The sequence below is a fragment of the Chelonia mydas genome, chromosome 3, assembly GCF_015237465.2.
Source record: "Chelonia mydas isolate rCheMyd1 chromosome 3, rCheMyd1.pri.v2, whole genome shotgun sequence".
Lineage (NCBI taxonomy): Eukaryota > Metazoa > Chordata > Testudines > Cheloniidae > Chelonia > Chelonia mydas.
In genome coordinates, this window is record NC_057851.1 from 184,133,488 (window position 1) to 184,156,748 (window position 23,261).

The following is a 23,261-nucleotide window of genomic DNA, read 5'->3' on the forward strand; positions in this document are numbered from 1 at the left end:
GGGGCTAGATGGTGACTGGCAGCACCGACTGAGGCAAGGTGGGGATAGAGGGTTGGGGGTTCCCCGGGGAGGGGAGACCCAGAGTGTGGGGGCACTGCCAGGGGGCAGCACCTCAAGGTAAAGGGGCACTAGGGGTCCAGGAGGGACACGGGGACCCTAAGGCAGGTGAGACACCGGCCTGCAGAGGGTGCTCTGGGCTGGAAGAGCTAATACCCAAGATGACCAGCAGCAGGTGCCGTGCTAGTGAGTGGTCACCTTGCTACATGGACCTTTCCATAAAAATGAAGTGGAAATTGTCAGTTTAGCTGTTGGTGTTTTAAGTTAGATGTACATGACAGTAACAGTGTTCTCATTCTAATGCATGAAAGTCACACTGTTATCAAGTTTCAGTCTTATCGTATTAGTATCATATTATAGTGATGCCATTCGTTTGGCAGTAGTAATGTCTGTCAACCTTTCTGTTATAATCCCCAGAGTGCAGGGGTTTATAACTAGGGTGGAAAACAAAATAACTTTTGATTTATCTGAAAACATGTCCGTACAGGAGTGATCATATTTTACTCAGGAGGATTTTGACTTGCAAGCTTATACAAAGTATATTTGAGGTGTTTTTAGAGTGACTTTTAGTGTTGTGAATGGTGCCAGTTTGATCCACACAACAGGTAGAACAGAGTGGCTGCAGTGTAAGTTTCACCATACGGCCTTGCCAATGTACCTCAGTCCTGACCCAGAATGAGTAGTCTGTGAGTGGACAGTTCAGCCTCTATGTTCATTCAGTCCTTTGCCTCTGCAGGCTAATTAGTATCACTGCAGTTGTTGTGGTTATATTTTTTGTAATGCAGACATTAGCCCCCTAGAAAAACATTTCATATAATAGGCCACCCTGTCAGTAGTCAGACAAACCATGGTGTGGTGTGGTACCAGCCCCACAACTTCCTAAACCCGACCTAACAGGTAAAATCAAGCATTTCACTATCCAGTCAAAGACAAACAAGAGACTTCCTGCAGCCAGAGGGCTAAATCCTAGACAGTGATTTCATGAGAGTAGGGAGGCACATCAGCCTGGCAAAACTGTGATGAGATTTATCAGTGAAGGCAGAAGTCACCCAGCAAGTGTGAAAAATCGGGACGGGGGTAGGGGGGTAATAGGCGCCTATAGAAGAAAAAGCCCCAAATATCGGGACTGTCCCTATAACATAGGGACATCTGGTCACCCTACACCCAGCCACCCGTACCATGATGATAGTGAAAAACTAATATTTCACTCACTCAGTAAAACAAAAATTATTCCATCTGGACAGGATGGGCAAGTAGAATTTTGTGAGGATTTACTACCATATAACCCAGCTCTACATTAGCCTCACTAATCCTGAACTGTTTGGGAGAGGTGTAGAGCAGCTGGAATCCCTCAGAGAAGAGTGTTGGCTCCTCCCAATACCAGCGTGGCCTGTCACTCACTCCCTCTTCTCCATGCAATGCCCTTGGGGTTACTACAGCAACTCTGTTAAGCTGCCATGGCAGAGAAAGATAAGCAGCAGTCAGATCCCCACATGAGTGGTCCTTTCCCTAGATAGTCTTGTTTCCTTTTATGGGCCGGGGCCATAGTTTGCGTTTATGTCATCCCTTCTCGTGATTCCTTTTAAACCCTGATAATTTCTGTCCCTTTCCTGGGTGACAGCTGGAGTAATTGGAGATTAAGGAGCACATGACTCCTTTAAAGGAGGCTGTTACCCAGCTTTGGAGATTAGCCACCACTCCCCAAATCAGGAGCACTGTCCACATACAGCCTCTTGCTGAGAGGTGGGGCAGAGTTAGAGCATTGTTAACCCCACCCTTCAAGGATCATGATGACATTGGCCTAAAAATCATAAGTTTTTTTTTAAAAAAAAATACAATTTAGATTTTTTTATATTGGCCTGCTGGTTTTGAGACTTTAGAGTTCATAGGGGTCAAGTTTTCAAGCTTTTTCCATGACTTCCCCCTGCCCCCATCAGAGCTGATATAGTCACCTAATTACATGACTCTGGAATCTGGGGCTTCAAGAAAAACACCAAATATCATGAGACTTGTGATAAAGTCACAAGAGTTAACAGCGGAGTTACAGACTCCGCACCCCTCCTGCTCCAAAAGGGACAGATTGTGACAGCCACAGAGCAATGCCAGGGTGAGTGAGGCCCCTTCAGGAACTGCTAGGCGCACTATAGCCACAGAGCAGGTCTGGGCCCCACACCAAGCAGGCAACAGGGCCAGGTTTTGGCAGTTTTAAATTAGGAACCCAAAAGGATTTTATCAGTGTGGCTTCTAAGTTAAATTTGCCAAAGAAATAACTGAGTAGCCCACCAGAAGGCTGTCTACATTCTAGAAACTCTGTTTAAGCGGAATGATGTCTATTTGCTAGCCAAATATTTAGCATTTTCCTCACTCAACCACCAAACCCCCCCAAACCCATCTTAGTTGTCTCTCTGTTATCAGCAAAAACAACAAGGAGTCCTTGTGGCACCTTAGACTAACAAATTTATTTGGGCATAAGCTTTTGTGGGCTATAACCCACTTCATCAGATGTTATCAGTGGCATTAACAAATGTCCTCATAAATATAGCTTTCCTGTAGTGGTATATTTGGGGGGAGGTGTCAACTAGCATAACCTGCTTCCCACACGAAGAGAGCAGCACAGGCCAAACTTCTCTAAGCACACTTATAATGTTCTGGGGAATTTCCTAATTAGCCACAGCTAGACACAGCTAGACTTCCTTCCAGGTCAGGTTCCCCTACAGTCCTTGTGCTTAGGGCATGTAGCTATGGTCTTTTCTCCTATTCAGAGACAGGATATTGAATGCTCTCCCTGCTGTTCCCTGTATGGAATAAATATACCACCAAACAGCGAGGCTTGGATCCCCAAAGCGATTTAGGTGATACAGCACTGAACTTGTAGGTGTCTAGGAAATCACTGGAATAACAATGGAATCCACAAAGCTTAGGTTCCCTGTACAATGAATGGGGAGAGATAGGGGGGTTAGACTGTGAGCCACAAAACCAGCATGCTAGGAGGGGAGCTGCCTCAGCTAGCCAATGAGAGATGTCAGTGAGAGGTGTGTTTGTGCTTGCTAAGCCCACCCGTCTCGTGGAATTAGGTGCTGAAGTCCAGGCTACAGGGAGGTGCCTATCTCCGCTTGCGATTCACAGCTGGAACCCCTCTCCTAGGGTCAGGTGGCTTAGACACCTAAGCTGTTTCTTGGGAGATGGAGTTAAGTGCTTGCTTAACTCCACACAGAATAGCTGGGAGGGAGTCCTCTCTGCTAGCCTGTAGCCCAATGGTTAGGGCACTCACCCAGAAAATAGGCCAGTCCCCCAGTTCAATTCCTCCCTGTGCCTGCTCTGAATAGGGGCTTTACACTGGAGTGTTGAGTGACTCTCATACTGTCTGTGGCCAATTAAGATTTAATTATTCAGTTAAAGTGAAAAAGCTTCAACAAAAGAGATGGAGAGCATCTCCCCCCTCCTCCCCCCCGCCCCCCCAATTCAGGCTGTTCAGTAGTTGGAGCACTCACCTGAGAAGTAGAAAGCCCTAGCTGAACTCCCTTCTCCCCTGCCAGAGGTAGTAAAAGAACTGGGGTCTCCCACATTTGGGGCGGGTACCCTAGCCACTGGGCTATGAGGGAGCCCTTGCCCCTTTCCCCCCGTGTCTGTTTTGTGTGAAGTTGGGGGTACTCAGAGACTGCACACTGGACTGGGGCCTTGGGAAAGATACGTGGAGGAACACTTATCTTCCCCTGGTTTGTGGATTGTAGTAGGGCTTAGGTGTGAGATAGGCGTCTGGATGTCTAAAGTGAAGCAGCAGAGGAAGAAATATAGGTGCCTGGGAAACTTTTACAGCAGAAATATAGGTATGTCTACACTGAAATTAAGCACCTGTGGCTGGCCCGTGTTAGCTGACTCAGGCTTGGTGGGCTCGGGCTACAGGGCTGCAAAATTGCAGTGTAGACATTCAGGCTTCGGCTGGCGCTTGAGCTCTGGGACCCGCAAGGTGGAGGGTCTCAAAACCCGAGCTTTGGCCTGAGCCCTAATGTCTATACCACAGTTTTACAGCCTGAGCCCTGTGAGCCCAAGTCAGCTGACCTGGGCCACCTGCAAGTGTTTCATTGCAGTGCAGACACATACAGGATTAGGAGGTGGGTGAGAGGTTTTTTATGGATCATAGTGGTGCCTAAAAATGGAACTTAAACTCCAGATGTAGGCACCTAAGTACCTTTGCAGATCTGGGCCCTAGTAACATAGGATGGTAACTTAGAAGTGAAATGGGTCCTTGTCATAACCATACAGCTAAGGGAAACCTAGAATTCCTCCTTACCTGTAAGGGGTTAAGAAGCTCAAATAACCTGGGTGGCACCTGACCAATGGGGAAAGAAGATACTTTCAAATCTGGGGGGGGAGGCTTTGTTTGTGTGTTCTCTTGGAAAGCAGAGAAGCACCAGGTCAGAAAACTCCTTCTCCTATAAACCATCCTAAAGTGAGTCTCAGTATTGCATAAAGAGTAGGTAAATAAGGCAGGGCGCGTTAGATTACTTCTTGTTTTCAACTTGTGAATTTTCCCGTGCTAAGAGGGAGGTTTATCCCTGTTTTTTTGGAACTTTAAAGTTATGCCTAGAGGGGAATCCTCTGTGTTTTGAATCTGATTACCCTGTAAAGTTACCTTCCATCCTGATTTTACAGAGGTGCTTCTTTTACTTTTTTTCCCTTTATAATAAAGTTTTGTTTTTTAAGAATCTGGTTTACCTATTTGGTTGGTAGATTATTCTCAAGCTTCCCCAGGAAAGGGGGTGAAGGGTCTTGGGGGGCTATTTTAGGAAAACAGGAACTCCAAGCAGTCCTTTTCCTGAATCTTTGTCTAACTCACTTGGTGGTGGCAGCAGTACCCATCCAAGGACAAGGAAGGATTTGTGCCTTGGGAAAATTTTTAACCTAAACTGGTAGAAATAAGCTTAGGGGGTCTTTCATGTGGGTCCCCACATCTGTACCCTAGAGTTCAGAGTTGGGAGGGAATACTGACAGTCCTGTTACAGAGGGCAATAGGCATCTGCCCGCAGTTATGGAAATCTGCCCTGCACTTTCTAGAATCTGTAGGGGGTTATCTAGAAATCAGTGTAGAGGAGGTTTCTAGACACAAAAAAACAACCAAACAAAAAATCATTAAGGGAATGCAGATTCAGTAAATACTTAAATGAGAGCAATCATTGTAGGATTTAGTGTAATTATAAGGCAAATTAGATAGAGAGAAATTGTTCTAACAGAGTCCCTTAAACTGGCAATAGTGGCCATATATTTTTCTTATCATTGTAAAAATATCCTACCTTTTCCTTTAAACTATACTGACCCAAGTGAATAGCTGCCACATTCTTGGGTTTTGAGTCTATAAATATATATGTGCTGAAATTGATATATTACTCTCAGTGAGAGCACTCTAATGTCAGTGTTTTTAATCTCATTTACCCCCCAACAGTCTGTACCATGTGTCATCTCAACAATTTATAACATACAGAAACATTGGCTAAGTTCATTGAAATAAATGATACTGCACCCACTTACTCCAGCAGTGAATTTGGCTCATCATTTTTGATCAATGTTCTTTCTGGCAGATGGTCTGTTGTGTTTGTTTTCAGCAGGACTAGATGTTGAAGCAATCTATCCTCGCAGCATTTTAAAATGTTATTTTAGATTGTCCTGTAAGTGTGTGTGTGGGGGGGGGGGTTTGTTTTGTTTTTTTTAATATATTCTCCCAGCAGTGTCAATGCATTTTGGCATTGAAATCTTGTCTGTTTCAGTTTGTGATATTGTACAGGCCAGAAAGATCAAACATTTAAACAAAACATTTTAATAATCCATTTTTAATAAAGTCTGTGGAAAAGATACTAATGCTTCCAAAGGCATATCCAGTCTTTTCACTTCATTCCTAGAGGCAGCAGGGTCTATTATTTAACTTATATTATGGTAGTGCCTAGAGGCCTCTGCTGGCTTGGGGCTTCATTTTTCTAGGCACAGTACATACACATAATAAAAGACAGTTCCTGCCCCCAAAGAATGAACAAACTAAAATATCTAGTGATTAGACCAGATACTTGGGAATTCTTATGCCTTAATCTGCAGTTGAGTTGCTCTGTGTGTTCAGAAAATTACTTAGGCCCAGATACACAAAGGTACATAGGTGCCTAAGTTCTAGTTTTAGGCACCACTGTGATTCACACAACCTCTGCTCAGCCACCACCTATTCCTGTAGGAACCTAAATTCACTTGGAGCCTAAATTCTCACCGTAAAAATTTCCTAGCCACCTAAGTTTCTCCAAGCGTGCACATGTTGCTGCCTCACTCCAAGCATCTGGAAGCTCATCTCCCTTCTAAGACTTCAAGCAATCCACGAACCAGGGGAGGATGGATGCTCCTGCGCTTCTCTTCCCTTAGGGCCCAATATAGTAGGTGTGCTTGGAGGCACCTAGAAAAATCACAAGAGTAACGCTGCAATCCACAAAGCCTGAGTTTGGCCTAGGCTCCCTAGCCAATGCATGTGTCGAGAGAGGTGCCTAAGAATGCAACCCACAAAAGCTAGCATGCTAGGTTGGGAGCCAACGACAGGGATGTGCACTAAATCCCTCTCCTCTCTCAGAGATAGGCACCTAAGTTCAGGCTGCAGGGAGGTGCCTGTCTCTGCTAGCAATCCACAAATGGAAACTAGTCGACTGGAGGCAGGTGACCTAGGTGCCTAAGCTGCTTCTTGCGGGAATGAGCTTGGTGCCTGCCTTACTCTTCACAAAATGGCTGGAGGAGGAGGTGGTGGCCATTTGTATCTTTTAACCTGATGGCTAGAGCACGTGCCTGGGGTGTGGAAGACCCAGCTCCAATTCCCCTCTCTCTGCCAGAGGGGGACAAAGGATTTGAATAGGGGTCTCCCACTTCTCAGGAGAGTGCTCTAAACTCTGACTCTGTGGTTTCTACAGGTTTTTGTTGTGCAAAAAGCAAGAGACAACATCCACCCTAAAAACCCTATATTGTACAAACTTTAGGACTCCCTGAAAAGCCCATCATTGTCATTCTTAAGCTAAAGGAGCTATTACAAAGTGACAGGTGACACAGCCTTCCCCCCAGCCACTGAGTGCACCTGTGATTTTAAGCACTCCAGCTCCAGATTTGGGTCAGTTGTGTGCTAGTGGTAGCATTTACCTCATGAATAGGGCCATACCAAATTCAAGGCCATGAAAAACGCGTCAATGACCGTGAAATCTGGTCTCCCCCCATGAAATCTGGTCTTTTGTGTGCTTTTACCCTATACTATCCAGATTTTACAGGGGAGGTCGACATTTCTCAAATTGGGGGTCCTGATCCAAAAGGGAATTGCGGATCGGTTGCAAGGTTATTTTAAGGGGGTTGTGGTCTTGCCGGCCTTACTTCTGCACTGCCTTCAGAGCTGGGCGGCCAGAGAACGGTGGTTGTTGGCCAGGTACCCAGCTCTGAAGGCTGCATCCCGCCAGCAGCAGTGCAGAAGGAAGGGTGACAATACCATACCATACCATGCCACCCTTCCTTCTGCGCCGCTGCCATCAGAGCTGGGTGGCCGGAGAGTGGCGCCTGCTGACTCGAGGGCCCAGCTCTGCAGGCAGCAGCGCAGAAGTAAGGGTGGCAATACCATACCAGGCCATCCTTACTTCTGCGCTGCTGCTGGCAGTGGCTCTGCCTTCAGAGATGGGACCCCAGCCAGCAGCTGCCGCTCTCTACCTGCCCAGCTGTAAAGGCCGTGCGGCTGCCAGCAACAGCACAGAAGTAAGGGTAGCAGTACCACAAGCCCCCACCCCGTGAGCCCCCCACAACTCCTTTTTGGGTCAGGACCCCTACAATTACAGCACTGTGAAGTTTTAGATTTAAATAGCTGAAACCATGAAGTTTATTTTTAAAATCCCACGACTGTGAAATTGACCAAAATGGACAGCGAATTTGGTAGGGCCCTACTCATGAATACTACTGCTGTTATTTTTAATGGGGATATTGCATGTAATTCCTTGTGCATCAGAATTATTGGTGGGATTTGAAAAGTGCATAAGTGACTGAAAATCCCACTGAAGTATCGTAAAATATGTTTACCAACAACATCGAAGCTCACACAGTTCTTTGTTTTCAGCTCTCCTGGCTAGTGCTCTTCATCGTTTCCTATGGGCATGGAGTTTTGCTAGTAGAGTGGAGTGTATGAAAAGTCAAGCTATGAAAACCACCTCAATGCAAGATAGCGCTTACCAGGTATAATTTTTTTTCTTGGCAGTGATTTGCAGCAGATCTTAAAAATCCATGTGCTCATGGTGAAGCTTTCTGATCAATTTCTGTGGAAAGTAAATTTTCATTTACAAAAAATGTGGGTCTTTCTTCCCCCCCCCCCTCCCCCCCAGTCTGACACTGACCACCAATGGCCTTATTTCTGATTTAAAATAGCATAAACAAGAGGTGAATCAGGCCTCAAATTTCTAACCATTATAAACATGAGCAGCATGTAAACTGATGCAGTGCTGTCTTCCTAAGTCTGCAAATGGACAGTCCAAATGCAATGTTTCTGCTGTTGCTCAAAGCTTTCCCAAGATGCAGCACCGAAAAAGCTAAACAGTCTTGTCAGTTGTGTCTGTTGCTATTCAGAATCCTGTAGGCAGTTGTGAAAGTGGCAAGAATTAAGGTCCACTTCACCCTAATCTTGCTTGGGAACTCTGAGCCAAAGCAGGCAATGGAGCTCTTCACTGAGAGGGATTACTCAAAAACAAAGATATAGTTAGAGTAGTGGAGACCCCACCTAATCAAGTACTTTCAGAGAGTTTCACATTTATCTGTCATCTAGTAGCTAGAGAATGATATGAAAGAGGGGGCCAGGGACAGCATCTTGGTAGAAATTCCAGCATCCTCCTCTTTCCTGGCAGCTGTGGGGAGATTGGTCTCTTACCTCAGTATTACACCTGGCCAATTCCTACCCATTCATCTTTTGTACAGGCCAGTAACTAGCAAGTCTGACTAGTAGGTGTCTGGTAATATTTCCAAGCCCTTTAGGTGAGAATATGGGTGGATGCACGGAGATGTTTGAGGGTGAGCAAGAGTGGGGGGATGAGATGGGCTACAATAAGAGAGGTAAGGTATTTCAAGCATGGGGGCTGACTTTTATTTTTCCTGGTGAGTGTTCCACCCCAAGGCCCCTGCCCCTGCTCCACCTCTTCCCCCAAGACCCCCACCCCGACTCTGCCTCTTCCCGCCTCCGAGGCCCTGCCCTCGCTGCGCCGCCTCCCACCCCGCCCCCGAGGCCCTGCCCTCGCTCCGCCTCTTTCCGCCCCTGCTCCGCCCTCTCGAGGCCCCTCTGTCACTCCATCTCTTCCCACCTCCTCCCTGATGCCCCCCACCCGCTCGCTGCTCTCCTCCCTCCCCCAAGTGCCTTCTGTCAGCTGATTGGTGCTGAGAACCCCCTGTGTTTTCCCCATGGGTGCTTAAGCCCCGGAGCACCCGTGGAATCAGTGCCTATGATTTAGATGGTGTCTGGAGAAATGGGAGGGAAAAGGGAGAGAGAGGCAGAGAACACAGTGTAGAGACGGGAAGAGAAGGGAAAAAAAGAAGCAGACACTGAAAACAACTACTTTGGGGAAAAAGAGACATCAGAACCTAATAGGGAGGGGAAAGAAAAAGTGGAGGGAAGCCAGCTAAGTGTGACAAAAGCAAGAGCTGCTAGTGAACCAAGCTAATTGAATAGCCTTCACACATATTTCACTTCATCATTTTCACCACTATCTATCAACTAATTTATTCAACAAATAGCTTTTTCTGGTATGCAATCAGCCATACCCATAAGTCACATTTAATTTTTTTCATTGCATTATCTTGCTTGACAATATATTACAATTAAATATAGTGCACACTAAACAGTGCATAAATACCCCTTTAAATTGCAGGAAGTGTGTTGTGGTTGAGGGAAGGATGGTATATCAGTGGTATATTTTTTACCCAGGGTTAAAAGCTTAGACCTTGGGTGTCAATTAAATTTCTCAGACTCAGATTTATAATAATTGAAAACCATTGATGCAGTGCAGTCCTATTGTTGTATTAATTTAATTATGTTGATATGAGTGACAGTAACAACATGTACAAAAATAAAAGCTGTACATGTAATTGATTTAGGTGAACCTTATTTCAAAACTGTGGTGAAGGGATATGTGTGAAACTTTCTGAACCTACCTTCCTGGTGAATTAGAACACTTTTCTAATGTCAGTCAATCTCTGCAATGTGGCCTGTATGAAAGGGTTACTCTTTACATAAAGTGGATCAGACTTTTGTATTTCAGTTCAGAACTCAAAGTGCTTTATGAAACGTCTTTTACCAATTTTACTCGTAGAGGATCTTATCTATAGAAAAAAACATATAAACTGGTACAATACAACAGGTTTGTTTGTATTAGTCCGGTAAAAAGCTTTGTTGATCTTCTGCTATTTCTATTTTAATTGAAGACACTCTGTGCACTTTCTGCTCAGAAGAATCCCAGGAGAAAAAGTGGATTATTTGAGACTACAAATGCAAGAAAGGTAAAAGCCAAAGCATTTGCGTACTAGACCAGTTACAACTGCATTCAAGTTGAACATGTTTTCTGTACTCCCTGGTGCTTAAAACTTTGGGCCTGGTTTTTACCTGTTACTTGCACTGGATTTACTTGAGTATAATGCTGTTGACTTCAGTGAAATTATTCCTGAATTATATTAGTGCAAATGATAGCAGAATCAGCCCTGTAAGGTTAAGACCAAGTTGAAGGTGGTAGAAAACTACACAGGTTAAGTAAGCGTGTGTAAAAATTCTTTTGACACTTCTATTTGTCTCTCTTATGTGGCTCTTCTTCTTTCATCTTGGAACGCTAGTATTTCCGTAATTATCTGCACTTTAAAAAAATTAGTTTTTTCCCCCCCATACTCCTTTTATTCCTTTGATCTATTCATCTGGAAAGGGCTACAAGGCTCACTGTTTCTGCCGTTTTTATGTTTTGGTGTGCTATTTTGGCTGAGGTTGGAATCTTTGTCAGCCAGTTATTTCACTCCCTTTTCCCAGTCCTATTTATACCTCTTAGAGGGACACTATCTGCTTGAAAAAAATCTCACTTCTGTCTGAAAACTTTTTACCTGCTATTATTTTAGTTAGCACCAAAGGTTATTGTAGCAAAATATGAGATCTTTCTTCCAGCTTGATTACTTTGTGCATTTGACAGCACTTGGTGTACAGTCTTTCACTATTTCCTTGTATAAGCTAGTCAGGTTCTGCTTTTTGTGGGGGGTTTTCATACAGCATCAGGGGAAAGAAAAAAGATAAGAAAATGTGATTTTTAAAATCACAGAATTGTCAAGGGGACTCCAGGGCAGGTGTAGTCCAGTAACTGAAATGACTGTACATTGAATTCATTTGTTCTAAATGGACTAGATTTCAGGCAGACAGTGTTACTTTAAAATTACTAGGAGGGTCTGAGTTCTCCAGAACTCTGTACTGTGGATAGTCATTTACACCTGTGTAAAATGACTATAAAACAATATCAAATCAGAATGGTAGCATTTTACACCCACTTTGCACTCACAGAGGGAGTTCATCCCTGCCCTGTGGCCCCTTTTTTTCTGCCATGATGGCACAAAGGGGAAATAAAGCAGCTATAGAGACTTCCACAAGGAATATCCCAGGAGCCTTTGGTGCCTGAAGCAAGTTGGGTGCAGATTGAGGTGAGGTGGTCATGACTCCAGCTGTTCTTGGGTGGCACAGCTCCTGTATGGGCCACTGCAGTTGCGGTGCAAGTTAGGGCAACCCATAAGGCTGCTGTAAACTGTGTTTGACTTGATCTAACCCCCAACAACCCCAGAATAGGGAAGGTGCATGGGCTTCCCCCTGACTGAGCACTAGCACGGGGATGAATTGTCTCTAATGCTTTGAGATCTGTGGATGAAAAGCACTGTATAAGAGTTAGGTGTCATTATTATGGCTATGGATGGGTGTGAATGATTACACAAGGTGCAAAGTAATTGAGAATCAGGCCATAATTTTTGAAACTTGGAATACAACTGTAAGTAGAGAGTCTGCAAATGAGAATTTAACCTGGTAAGTAGATTATCTCTCAATGTATTGTGGAATTCAGTGCCAGTACTATATAAATAATCTAGGGAAGAATTCTGTACCTGACAAATCCTGCATTTCTTAGTCATTCCTTACTACAGCTAAATTCCCATTAACTTCATGGTAGGCAGAATGGTTCAGTGGTTGGTGTCCTACTTGGAGAACCAGGAGAGCTGGAGTGGTATTTTCAAAAGCGCTTAAATGATTTATGATTACAAGTCACTTAGGAGTTTCTGAAATTTCTATAACTTGGTTTTATTCTTGATCCAGATACTAACTTGATGTGTAAATTTGAGCAAGTCACTCAGCTTCCCTGTGTATCAGTATCCTTATTTGTAAAACGAGAATAATAATGCTTACTTTACTTAATAAAATACTTTGAGATTTATGAAGGCTAAAGGCTTCTCCCCATGGTAGTAACCTCCTTAGGAATATCTCCCTAATTCAGTTCTTAGAGATCTTATTTATTGTTCTGTGCTTACAAATGGAGATTGGAGGAGAATGCAACAACAAAAATTACTACGAGTTAACTATGCTTTGATAAAAAAAATCATGCTGTTTTGTTTCTTAACTATTATTTTTTGAGAAAGTAATATAATTAAAAATGGGTCCCACAGCTGCAGACTTCCTTTCCTCCTATTCACTTCAGTCTCAGTACCCCCTCCAGATCTATGTACAAAAGCTGCAAGGATCATGTATCAAACCTAGATGTTTCCAGAGACATCCGGGGGCAGAAAATCAACCTGCCTCAGGTGGAGAAGCCATCGGAGAAGATTTCAGCACCCATCCAGTCTGTCACTGCTGTGGATAAAAGTAAAGTAACAACAGACCACAGTCGATACCTCAGGGCTCGCTCAAACACTTTAGTGGTGCCTTTTCATAGTACTAGAGAGATTAAACTGGAAAACAAATCCAGGTTAGATTTGCCATCTTCAAAGGTAGCATCAGAAGGACTATCAGCTGAGACACACCAAGTTCCAGAGTGTCCAAATTGCAAAAAGGAAAGGAGGATCCAGAATGAGTACGACAAGTTCATTTTGCAGTCAAAGAGGGACAAGGAGGCCTTGCAGAAGACGATTGTGGAGCTAGAAGCTGAGCTGAAAAGATATGAAGAGCATAATAAACCAGCTCAAGGGCAAGAGAGTGAAGTAACCTGCTCTGTGGTAAGTCAAAGATACCTGCCTTTTAATATGACTTCAGAGGAGTGTGCTCCTGTTATTCCCTATGCTGCATATCAGTGTGCATATGTGGATCAGAGGGCATTGCAAGAAAGGAGGGAACTTTAAACAGAACCAACACTATTCAGTTCCAGATGGAATCATTCATCTTTTCTAATTCTGTCTGGTTGCTATCTACTTTTTTGCTGTAATCAGACATGAGGTGAGGTGGCTGAAACCTAAGTAATGGAAAGGTGTGGATTTTTTTTTAAAAGAGAGAGAATATAACCCCACACCACACACCCACCCACAATTTTCCAGTATTTTCACTTTTGGTGGCATTAGTGTTAATGACATGACATGGTATGGCATGTTTATTATACAGCATTTTAAGTGCCCCAAAATAATAATGAATATTTTGCTGAGGCCTTTGGATACTCATTGGAGGGAGCCCTGTTGTAATGAAACAATGACTGAAGAATAAATGTTCATGTTTGGTCTTTAGACAGTAAAGAACTCTGCAAGCCAACCTGATCCTTGGTGTAATTCCATCATGTCTATATTGTACTGCAAAATCCACTTTAAAATAAAGCGGACTTGCCTCTAGAATAAGGTGCTACGCAGTATGGTGGTGAAATCTGGCTCTAAATGTTTGAAGTAGAAGAGAACTTCCGCTATGGTATATTGAAAATTATGGTGTCCCATAGCACAACTTTAGTCTTCTGTAATCCTGTTTTTTAAGAAGTTTTTTTCACTTCCTCGCCCCTTTTGAACTTCAGCAATAAACAGAACTCTCCTTTTCTGAACACCTATGGATTTATCCTTACAGAAAGTTCCTGGAAATCTTAGAGAATAGAGCCTCAGTTCAGTGAGGTGCTAAACCTAAACCTAAGCATTTGAGTAGTCCCATTGAAGTCACATGATTAAAAGTTAGATATGTGCTTAAGTACTTTGAGGAACTGGGATCTAAACCGACAGGCCACTTTAGAAATGTAATAGGGTTATTATTTTAAGATCTATAGAACGAATAGAGAATTCTGTCCTTTCTTAGGTTTTTTTTGAACCACCCTATAGACTTCTACAGCAGGGATAGAATTCTTTATTGAACTCTACAGTATATTTCAAAGTTTCCATAGGAAGATTATCATTTTCTGTTTAAAAATCAATAGGATAAAGAACTGTTCCATAAGGGGTTTTTCTTATAGTGGGTTTTCCCCTAAAACTTTTTTTGGGGGCATATTTTTAATGCCTAGGCTCTTATCTTGCTAACAGCTATTCACATGCTTGACATTACACAAGTTGTCCTGTTGAAGTCAGTGAAACTACTCCCATGTGTAAAGTCAAGCATGTAACTGTAAGATCAGGATCTAAGTGTCTCCTCCTAAATAAATGGCTGGTTAGCAACTCTCTGCCTTATGTAGGTTTATATTTTGACTCTAAATTGCCTTGTTTGTCCTGGGTGTGACCAACTACTGCACAAGTTATGCTGGTGTGCAACAGCCAGAATCCATGAAAACAATAGCAACTTGGAATTATAAGTATTAACCAGAGCCTCTTTTTTATCATATGAAAACAAGAAACATAATGTGCACTGCCACTATAAAATGTGCAATGACTCTTGCACTGACTTAATTTTTCCTTTTATTAAATCAGGAAGAACAGCAGCACCTGAGAGGGGAAGTTTCCTTTCTTGATGGTTTGGTAGGAATGTGTAAAAATGAACAAGCATATATAAGAAGCAGATCAGACCTGAACAAACCAGAAGAGGAGAGCAAAGGGAAGCAGCAACAAATGGTAAAAGTCCGTTTCACTTTTTGTTTTTGTTGTTTTTCCTGCAAAGTACTTCTGAGGTCTCAAGAATTGGAGTATCTTTATAAAGCACTTTTAAAAAGATCACACTGAATAATAGAAGTGCTTGAGAGATAAAAACACAAAGACATCCCAATGTGTCAGGTTTTAAATATAAACTAGAAACTGATTTAGTAGAGAAAGAACTTAGTGAAGTCTGCAGAATCCAGTTTCATCAAGCATATTACCTGTACCAGGCTGTCTCCAAGAACAAGACTTGTTGTAGTCTAGGAAGGATAAACATTCTTATAAATCAGACTTTTTTTTCCATATGTGTTTTCTCCTTCCCTCCTTACCCGCATTGAAGAAAGCCGGAAATATGGTTGAATCTATTGAATTAGAAAAAAGTTGCAAAGTTGTACCGACCTGATGCCGTACACCTGAAATTTCATGAATTAACTTGTCTTGCTGGTTTGTCAACATACAGTGTGACAGTTTTTCATCCATGATTGCAACTGCAGTCTGGAAATAGTCTGATTTACTATTAGTTTTAGTGCAGAAGAGATAAGAGGTCCATTTAAATCTGACAGGAAACACAGCTAGACTTGTACAAATGAAGGACTTGACCTGAAGTATCAGAAATATAACATGGAAAATGTTCCATTAGATAATGTTGCTTTTCCTTTGGATAGAAAATGATGGGTACTGACAGTGCTAATTTTATTTACTTTTAATTTATAATGTTGTTTACAAATTTAAATATTCCCTGAAACATTACGCTTACTTAGCTTTTCACAAACACACAAAGTGTAAATACGGGATCCAACTTGAATTGATTTTGTTAGGAATATAAAGCACTGAGCACAGCTCAGCAGTGGCTGGCATGACACGGGAAAGGGGAATCAAAGGAGCTTTGCACACCTGTGCAAATAACCCCAACATCCTGATCCTGCAAAGACTCGCACATGTGCATAATCTTACACTATACATTGTACTGTTAAAGCAATGGAGCTACTCACAGTGCATGAAGGTGTAAGTCTTTTCAGGATTGGGGCCCAAATTGGCACACCAAAAAAACAAACGAACAAAAAAAAATCAACTAAATTTAACAATTGTAGAACCAGTCTTCTCTAAGCATTATATAACTTGTTCTTTTCGCAAAAATAAATAACTGCAGAGTAAAATAGAGTTATTGTAACTATAGTAGAACCTGAGAGTTACAAACACCAGAGTTAGGAACTGACCGGTCAACCACAAACCTCATTTGGAACCTGAAGTACACAATCAGGCAGCAGCAGAGACAAAAAAGGCAAATGCAGTACAGTACTGTTTTAAATGTAAAGTACTAAAAAAAAAGGGGGGGGGGGTTTAAAAAAATGATTTGATAAAATAAGGAAACTGTTTCTGTGCTTGTTTCATTTAAATTAAGATGGTTAAAAGCAGCATTTTTCTTCTGCATAGTAAAGTTTCAAAGCTGTATTAAGTCAATGCTCAATTATAAACTATTGAAAGAACAACCATAATGTTTTGTTCAGTTATGAACACCTCAGGCATGGAGGTTGTTTGGAACTCTGAAATGTTCATAACTCTGAGGTTCTACTGTAACAGAGTCCTTTCACATCCTTCTGCTTTCAGACTGTCTTCTTTCTAATAGTAGGGGAATAGTTCTTAAAAGATCTAACACTTTCATTAGAAACCACTGTTAATCATGCAGGAAACAGTTTTTACTCTCCCATTCAGGAAACTTTGTTTTGCATCCCTGAATATCTGCATCAAACAGTCAAGATCTGGGAAGATAAAATTCCTCATCTAGGATGAAGTTTTCCTTGAATGGGGTTGGTTCCAGAACTTGCTCCTGTTCTCATTTTCTTATCTTATTTTCTTTGAATTGTTCAATATTAATGATTTACGTTACTCATTGGTCAAAGAATTCCTGGAGTACTCTGTTTAGTTGTATTTTTAAAATCTGTTAGGGGTCAAACGATAGGTACTCTCTTTCATGGAATGGGTGTGTAAATTGAAAGTATTTTCAAATTAAGTGTTTTAATAGTTATACGGTTTATTCATTACCTTATTATATAAGGCCTTCTTGCCATCCAGTGCCTCTTTCAAATTCACTCATTTAAAAAACTATTTTTTAAAATACACAAAATTAAAATATGTTATGACTGTCAGCTTCTTTCCTCTCAACACACTCATCCTTGGGCACATATTAGGAGTCAGGAGATTCTGTTTGCTGTTTTCTATCTGGTGCTATAAGTAGATTGCCATCTGCTGGATACAGTGAACAATATATACTGGCTCTATTGTGCTTGTTGTCTGTGATTGTTTCTATTCCTTGATACACTTTCAAAATTTGAAGGTGAACTTACTGTTCCTGAAAGATACCTGAGAGGTCTCTGGAGAGTGAAGTCCACATGGGGGTGACTAGTGGTCTTACACACGAAACAGATATAGCACAGACAGTGACAGGAGAGTCTGTCTTATGCTGCTCTACCAGTCTGTTCCAGCCCTGCTCTAGAGGGACCAGCTCTGGGGCTGACAGGGTAGTTTAAACTCCATGCCTATTCAGACCTTGTGTACTTTGCTTATACTGTCAGCAAGGTGTGATGTGGAACCTTCCCACTGGCTAACTTCGTATAAGCCACCATTAGTGACAGAAATGTAAATGTTGGTTCATTCTTGTCCTGCGAGGAAGCTACAGTCCTGATTTTTCTGGACAATTGAGGGAAATTACAATGTTTTTAGCTATTTGAACAATAATTCCAATAGCAATGTTTTTGCATGTGTAGACCACTTTCCATACAAGGATCTCAAAGTATATTAGAGAGGTGGGTAAATTTTGTTTCCATTTTATAGAAAGAGAAACAAAGACAGAGGTGATCACATACCTGAAGTCTCACAGTGGGTCAAGAAGAGAAGCCAGAGCTCCTAATTCCTAGTCAAATGTGCTAAGGACTGATCCAAAGCCCCTGGAAGTCAGATCCACAAAGGGACTTGATGTTGCAATGCTCAGTGTTGCAGTTCCTAAATTTTAGGTGCCTTGAAAATCACAGGATCCGCAAAGCCTAAGTTAAATAATGAATGGAGAGAGATGGATGCCTAAGAACAGGATCCACAAAAGGTAGCATCCTGAGGAGCTGCTTCAGCTAGCCAGGCAAGAAGGCTGTAACCATATTGGGGTTCATTAACTAACAAACCAGTGAATGAGAAAGGAATAAAACTTTAATAAAACAAACTGAAAAGCATCTCTGATGAACTGCTGTACGTAGCCATGCACTGTTCCCAACCCCTACTTCCAGGGCACATCTCCACATTGTAACACTCACAACACAGTCCCTTAGGAGGAAGCATCTCCAAATCACAGTAGTTCATAAACATATCTCTACTGGGGGTGTGCCTAAGCCCCATCCGTCTCACAAAGTTAGGCAGGGAGGTGCTTATCACTGCTTGTGATCTGCAGCCAGGAACTCCTTTCCTGGAATTAGGTGGTGCAGGGTTTAGGTACCTAAATCTGGGGTTTAAGCATCTAAGTCCCTTTGGAACTGGGCCTGGTTCTTGGCATTGACTTCAACGGGCTCTGGATTTTGAGCCCCTAATGACTATTCAGTGCTAAACTGCTTTCAGGAATAAACTGATGTATCAGAGAAAGGGGGAAAAAAACAAAAATTAATCTTTACTTAAAGGAGAGCAGTATGTCCTGTTCTGCAGTTTTTAGAACCGACACAAAGCCAGGGGTAAATTGGGCCAACTCACAGCAACTCAGCAAGCCCAAGTACTTTTTTGTGATGGGTGACATCTAATGCTCCAGAATCTAAGCTTTCATTTGAAAATTAATGGGTTAATTCTCCACTGTGTCCAAGCAGAGGACTTCCTGATGTTGAGCTGCAGAGGATCAGCTCTAACGTATGCCTGTGGAGAATCAAGAAAAGCAAAGCTCATGTTGCCATGCCTCCTTCTCGCCCCCTCTGTCGGGACCCTGAGAAGGGCATTCTGAGTCAAGGGTCAGGGCAGGGCCAGACCTGAGGCTGGGAGTAGCGGAGGAGTTTGCATAGTCAGGTTCCAGACCAGGGTCAATACCAAGGGTCAGAGTCCGAGTTAGGATTCAGGTTCCAGGTCAGGAGGCAAAGTCCAGATCAAGCCATGGTCAAAACCAGGAATTCAAGAACCAGAATGGTTGTAGCAGCTACATGAGATCCACACTATTGCCTGGACTTCCCTTTGGGTTTTATGTATTGTGAGGAGCCAATTAGAAGCCATGAGGTTGCTGGCTCAGACCCCTTGAAGTGGGACTTTCCATGGTCTGTGTCCACAGAGGGTCATGGGTAATGAAGCAACAACTGGTTACAGCTTCTACTGGATGGTACCATGGAGCTGTCTACTACCTGGCAACTCTTCAGGTCTGGATTCTAGACTTGCTGCACCTTAAACTCTCATACCAGGAGTTGGGGGACAGAAGGTAGAAGAACTGCCTCTGCCAGTAGTAATTCCCTCATACACAGGGGAAATGCTCCACTGAGTATCTCCAGCTGCTTTAAGTGCACATTATACTGTTTATTCAGCATACAGTGGCCTTAGCAGACCAGAAAATCTAGCCCTCGTGGTTTCAGAGAACCTGTTGACACAGAGCCCCCAGGCAGCCTGATACAATAGTTCAGAGAAATATGAATAACTGCCGTTCATCTCTGTGAGGTGTTGACTCTGAAGCCTAATTATAAATATAAACATTAATTATTTCCAGTGCTTAATTTATAATGAAAGAGGTGCTGGGGCTCAAGCAATTTTTTTATATTCATAACTGATGCAGCAAGCTCAGCGATGCCAGGTGGCAAGCCCAGACACAACTTAAGCACTGATTATTTCACAGCTCATCAAGCTGATGGACAATCATAGTATGTAGATCTGAACAATCTATTGTGAATGGCATCTCATGGCTGTACCATGGGAGGATAGAGTTTAGTTTGTGGGTAGAGTTTGGAAGAGCACGTCTACTATTTTTGTCTTATTTGATTCCTACTCAAAACTGTACCTAACAAAAGAAAAGGATAAGGCATTTAAAATATTCAAGTAAACATTCAGGAACAATCCCACACCCCCAGGCAATACAAACAATGCATGTTACTGAGTGTTTTAAACCTCAGATAGGATTTCCATTTTTCCTCACCATTTTAGGAGAACCTCTTACTCTGTAAATAGCTTTTTCCAATGGTAAATAGGCATCCAGGGCATTAATCCGTTTGCCTACTGACTGAATTGAGGCTTTCCTCCAGAAATGAAAAATACAACTCCTGGTTCCTGATAAGGTGGCTTTATATGACCAGTACATCTGATTTTATATATGATTAAGCCAAGTCCCGAGACATCATTAAATATATAAACCCGAGGATGAAGAAAACCCTGCCCATCCACAGTGCCATCAGTGTACAGCCATTGCAATCGAGAGCTCTGGAACAGCAGAGACGAAATGGCTAAATGCTTACAATAGAAAGAAAGAATTAAAGTGCAGCTGCACTCGAGTTTTTACTGACTCTCACATCTCATGAAAAGGATGGTCTGGGTGAGTGTGTGGCTAGTCTTGGTCTTTTGGAACATACATACATTTTTATGTTTACAAAGAAAAGGAGGTGGAAGATGGAAGCAGATTTGCAGGTGGAAGCCCCACTGCCTGCTCAGGTAACCTCTTACCTCATTGCAGGGCATGAAGCTGCAGTGGCTGCCCATAGAGTAGTGGCCCAAGGCCACACGCAGGCCATCAGGGTATGAATGTTCCAAAAGACCAAGATCCTGTCATGAGATAATTGTCTTAAGACCCTGTCTTAAATTCAGGACTGGGAAAGATCACATTTCACATTTTTCATTCTCCAAGGAGACAGCTAGCAAAAACAAGGAACTTGAAACTTTATATTCCTGATTTTTCCAAGAAGAAAAAAAAAAAGTACTTATTTTTCAGGCTGTTGGTGGTACACCATAAATAAACAAAAAAAAATCAATAAAAATAAGAGTGTAAAACACCGTTCCCCCCCCCCCCCATTACAAGACATTTTTAAGAGCATTATTGTGTGTTATTTGATTTTGAAACAATTATCTCATGACACTGGTCATCCCTCAAGAAATCTTTATACCCTCACAAGATTAATGGTATATAGAGGCACTTCTCATAGCAACACATCAGCAATCACTGCTAGCACTAGAAACAGACTGCTCATTGCACTTTAAAACGGGACAGTATCTTGTAGACCAGTGGTTTTCAAACTGCAGGTCGCAACCCAGTAGTTGGTTGCTGAATGTAAGGCACTGGGTCACGGCAGCTCTGGTCAGCACTGCCAGCTGGGCCGTTAAAAGTCCCATCGGCAGTGCTGCCCGGCTAAGGCAGGCTAGTCGCTACCTGTTCTGACACTGCACTGCGCCCCAGAAGCGGCCAGCAGCAGGTCTGGCTCCTAGGAGGGCAGGCCATGGGGCTCCGCACGCTGCCCCCACCCCGAGCACCGGCTCCTGGGGTCAGTGACTAGGACTGTGGGATGGAGGGCACGGATGGGGGTCAGTGCCTGGGGCCAGCAGCTGCTGGTGGGATTGGGGGTTGGGGCCACGCAGCGAGAGCCAGGGATCGGAGCCCACCACCTCATGGCCAGGGGTTGGAGTCTGAAGCCCCATGATGGCTAGAGGCCTAGTCTGCTCTGTGCAGATGCAGGCAGGTAATACTGCATTCGTTCTGCTGATGTCACATTTTCAAGGTTTCCAGGTTTACTCTGCAACCATAAGGATTAGAGACTTGCGGTGCAATCCCGGCCCCGTTGAAATCAGTGGCAAAACTCTCACTGGCTTCAATGAGACTAGGATTTCATCCTTACTTTTTAAAATGACTGCTCTGTTTCTGGAGAACAAGGTGGCAGCCTTTTAAAAAAAAAGAAAAAAAAGGCAAAGTCATCTAAAACAATGTGTCCCAGCCCAATTTGACCCCTGAATCTACAGAACTGTTAATATCACCCCAAGCCTACTCCATGCGTGGAACTCTTGAGTCTGTAACTAGAGCTGTGATACTCCTTTATGGTTGGGGCAGATCTACAGGCATGATCTTGTCCCAGGATGTATAAATGCATATTTATTACACAGAATCAGGGTGTGTTAAACATTTATTTAGAATGGATACAGAATAATAGTAAGTGTGCTTTATGTTTTTTTTTCTTTTTCCCCAGGATAGTTTGTTAGTTGAAATGGAGGAGTTAAAAGCCCAGCTGCAAAGAATTCAGAATAATGAGAAAACACAAGACCAGATGACCAAGATGAAGCAAAGCAAGTTGGTTCTTGAAATGGAAGAGTTAAAGTCCCAACTTGAAAAAACAAAGGAGCGGGAAAGGCAAAAAGTATCAGTTTTAGAAAATGAGAAGGTGCTTATGAAAGGATGTGTGTTTGCACTGAATTTGTAAAGGCCGCACTGCATGTTAACACACGAGTTTACTTAGTGTCTTTGATAATAGTCAGAGAGTGGCAATATTGGATCTGTTGCTTCTTTTTTAGCAGAATACATAAGCAAGGGGTAGGGTTGCCAGGCTTCTGGTTTTCAACTGGAAAACAGGGTCGAAAAAGGACCCTGGTGGCTCCGTCCGCACCGCCGACCGGGCCGTTAAAAGTCCGGTCAGCGATGCTGCAGGTCTAAGGCAGACTAGTCCCTACCTGTCCTGGCGCCACGCTACGCCACAGAAGCGGCCAGCAGGTCTGGCTCCTAGGCAGGGCGGCCGCAGGGCTCTGTGTGCTGCCCCTGCCCTGAGCACTGGCTCCGCACTCCCACTGGCCAGGAATCACGGCCAATGGGAGCAGCGTGGGCGGCTCCTGTGGGCGAGAGCAGCATACGGAGCCTCCTGGCCACCCCCTCCGCCTAGGAGCCAGACCTGCTGCTGGCCACTTCCAGAGCACAGCGCGGTGCCAGAACAGACAGGGACTCTGCCTTAGCCCTGCTGTGCCGCTGACTGGGAGCCGCTCGAGGTAAGCCTGTGCCCCAACCCGGAGCCCCCCCCCTAAATCTGGAGCCGCCTCCTGCACCCCAAACCCCCTCATCCCTGGCCCCAACCCACAGCCTGCACCCCCAGCCCAGGGCCCATACCCCCTCCCCCACTTCAATCCCCTGCCTCAACCCACAGCCCCCTCCCACCTTCTGAATCCCTCGGACCCACCCCAGAGCC

At 43.4% G+C, this 23,261-nt stretch overlaps 1 protein-coding gene across 7 annotated transcripts in view; it reads left to right on the top strand.

Moving 5' to 3' along the window:
- LOC102938708 overlaps positions 1-23,261 on the top strand; it is a 95,055-nt gene that overhangs the window by 35,152 nt on the left and 36,642 nt on the right. For 4 of the 7 annotated variants that reach the window (XM_043543906.1, XM_043543905.1, XM_043543910.1 and 1 more), the window contains exons 4-8: positions 8,162-8,277; positions 10,507-10,581; positions 12,757-13,302; positions 14,950-15,096; positions 22,278-22,469. In XM_043543906.1, the coding sequence (XP_043399841.1) occupies positions 8,227-8,277; positions 10,507-10,581; positions 12,757-13,302; positions 14,950-15,096; positions 22,278-22,469 (1,011 nt within the window). In that variant the 5' untranslated portion in view covers positions 8,162-8,226. The remainder of the gene's footprint in view (positions 1-8,161; positions 8,278-10,506; positions 10,582-12,756; positions 13,303-14,949; positions 15,097-22,277; positions 22,470-23,261) is intronic. The other 3 variants (XM_043543908.1, XM_043543909.1, XM_043543912.1) reach the window with 2 other exon arrangements.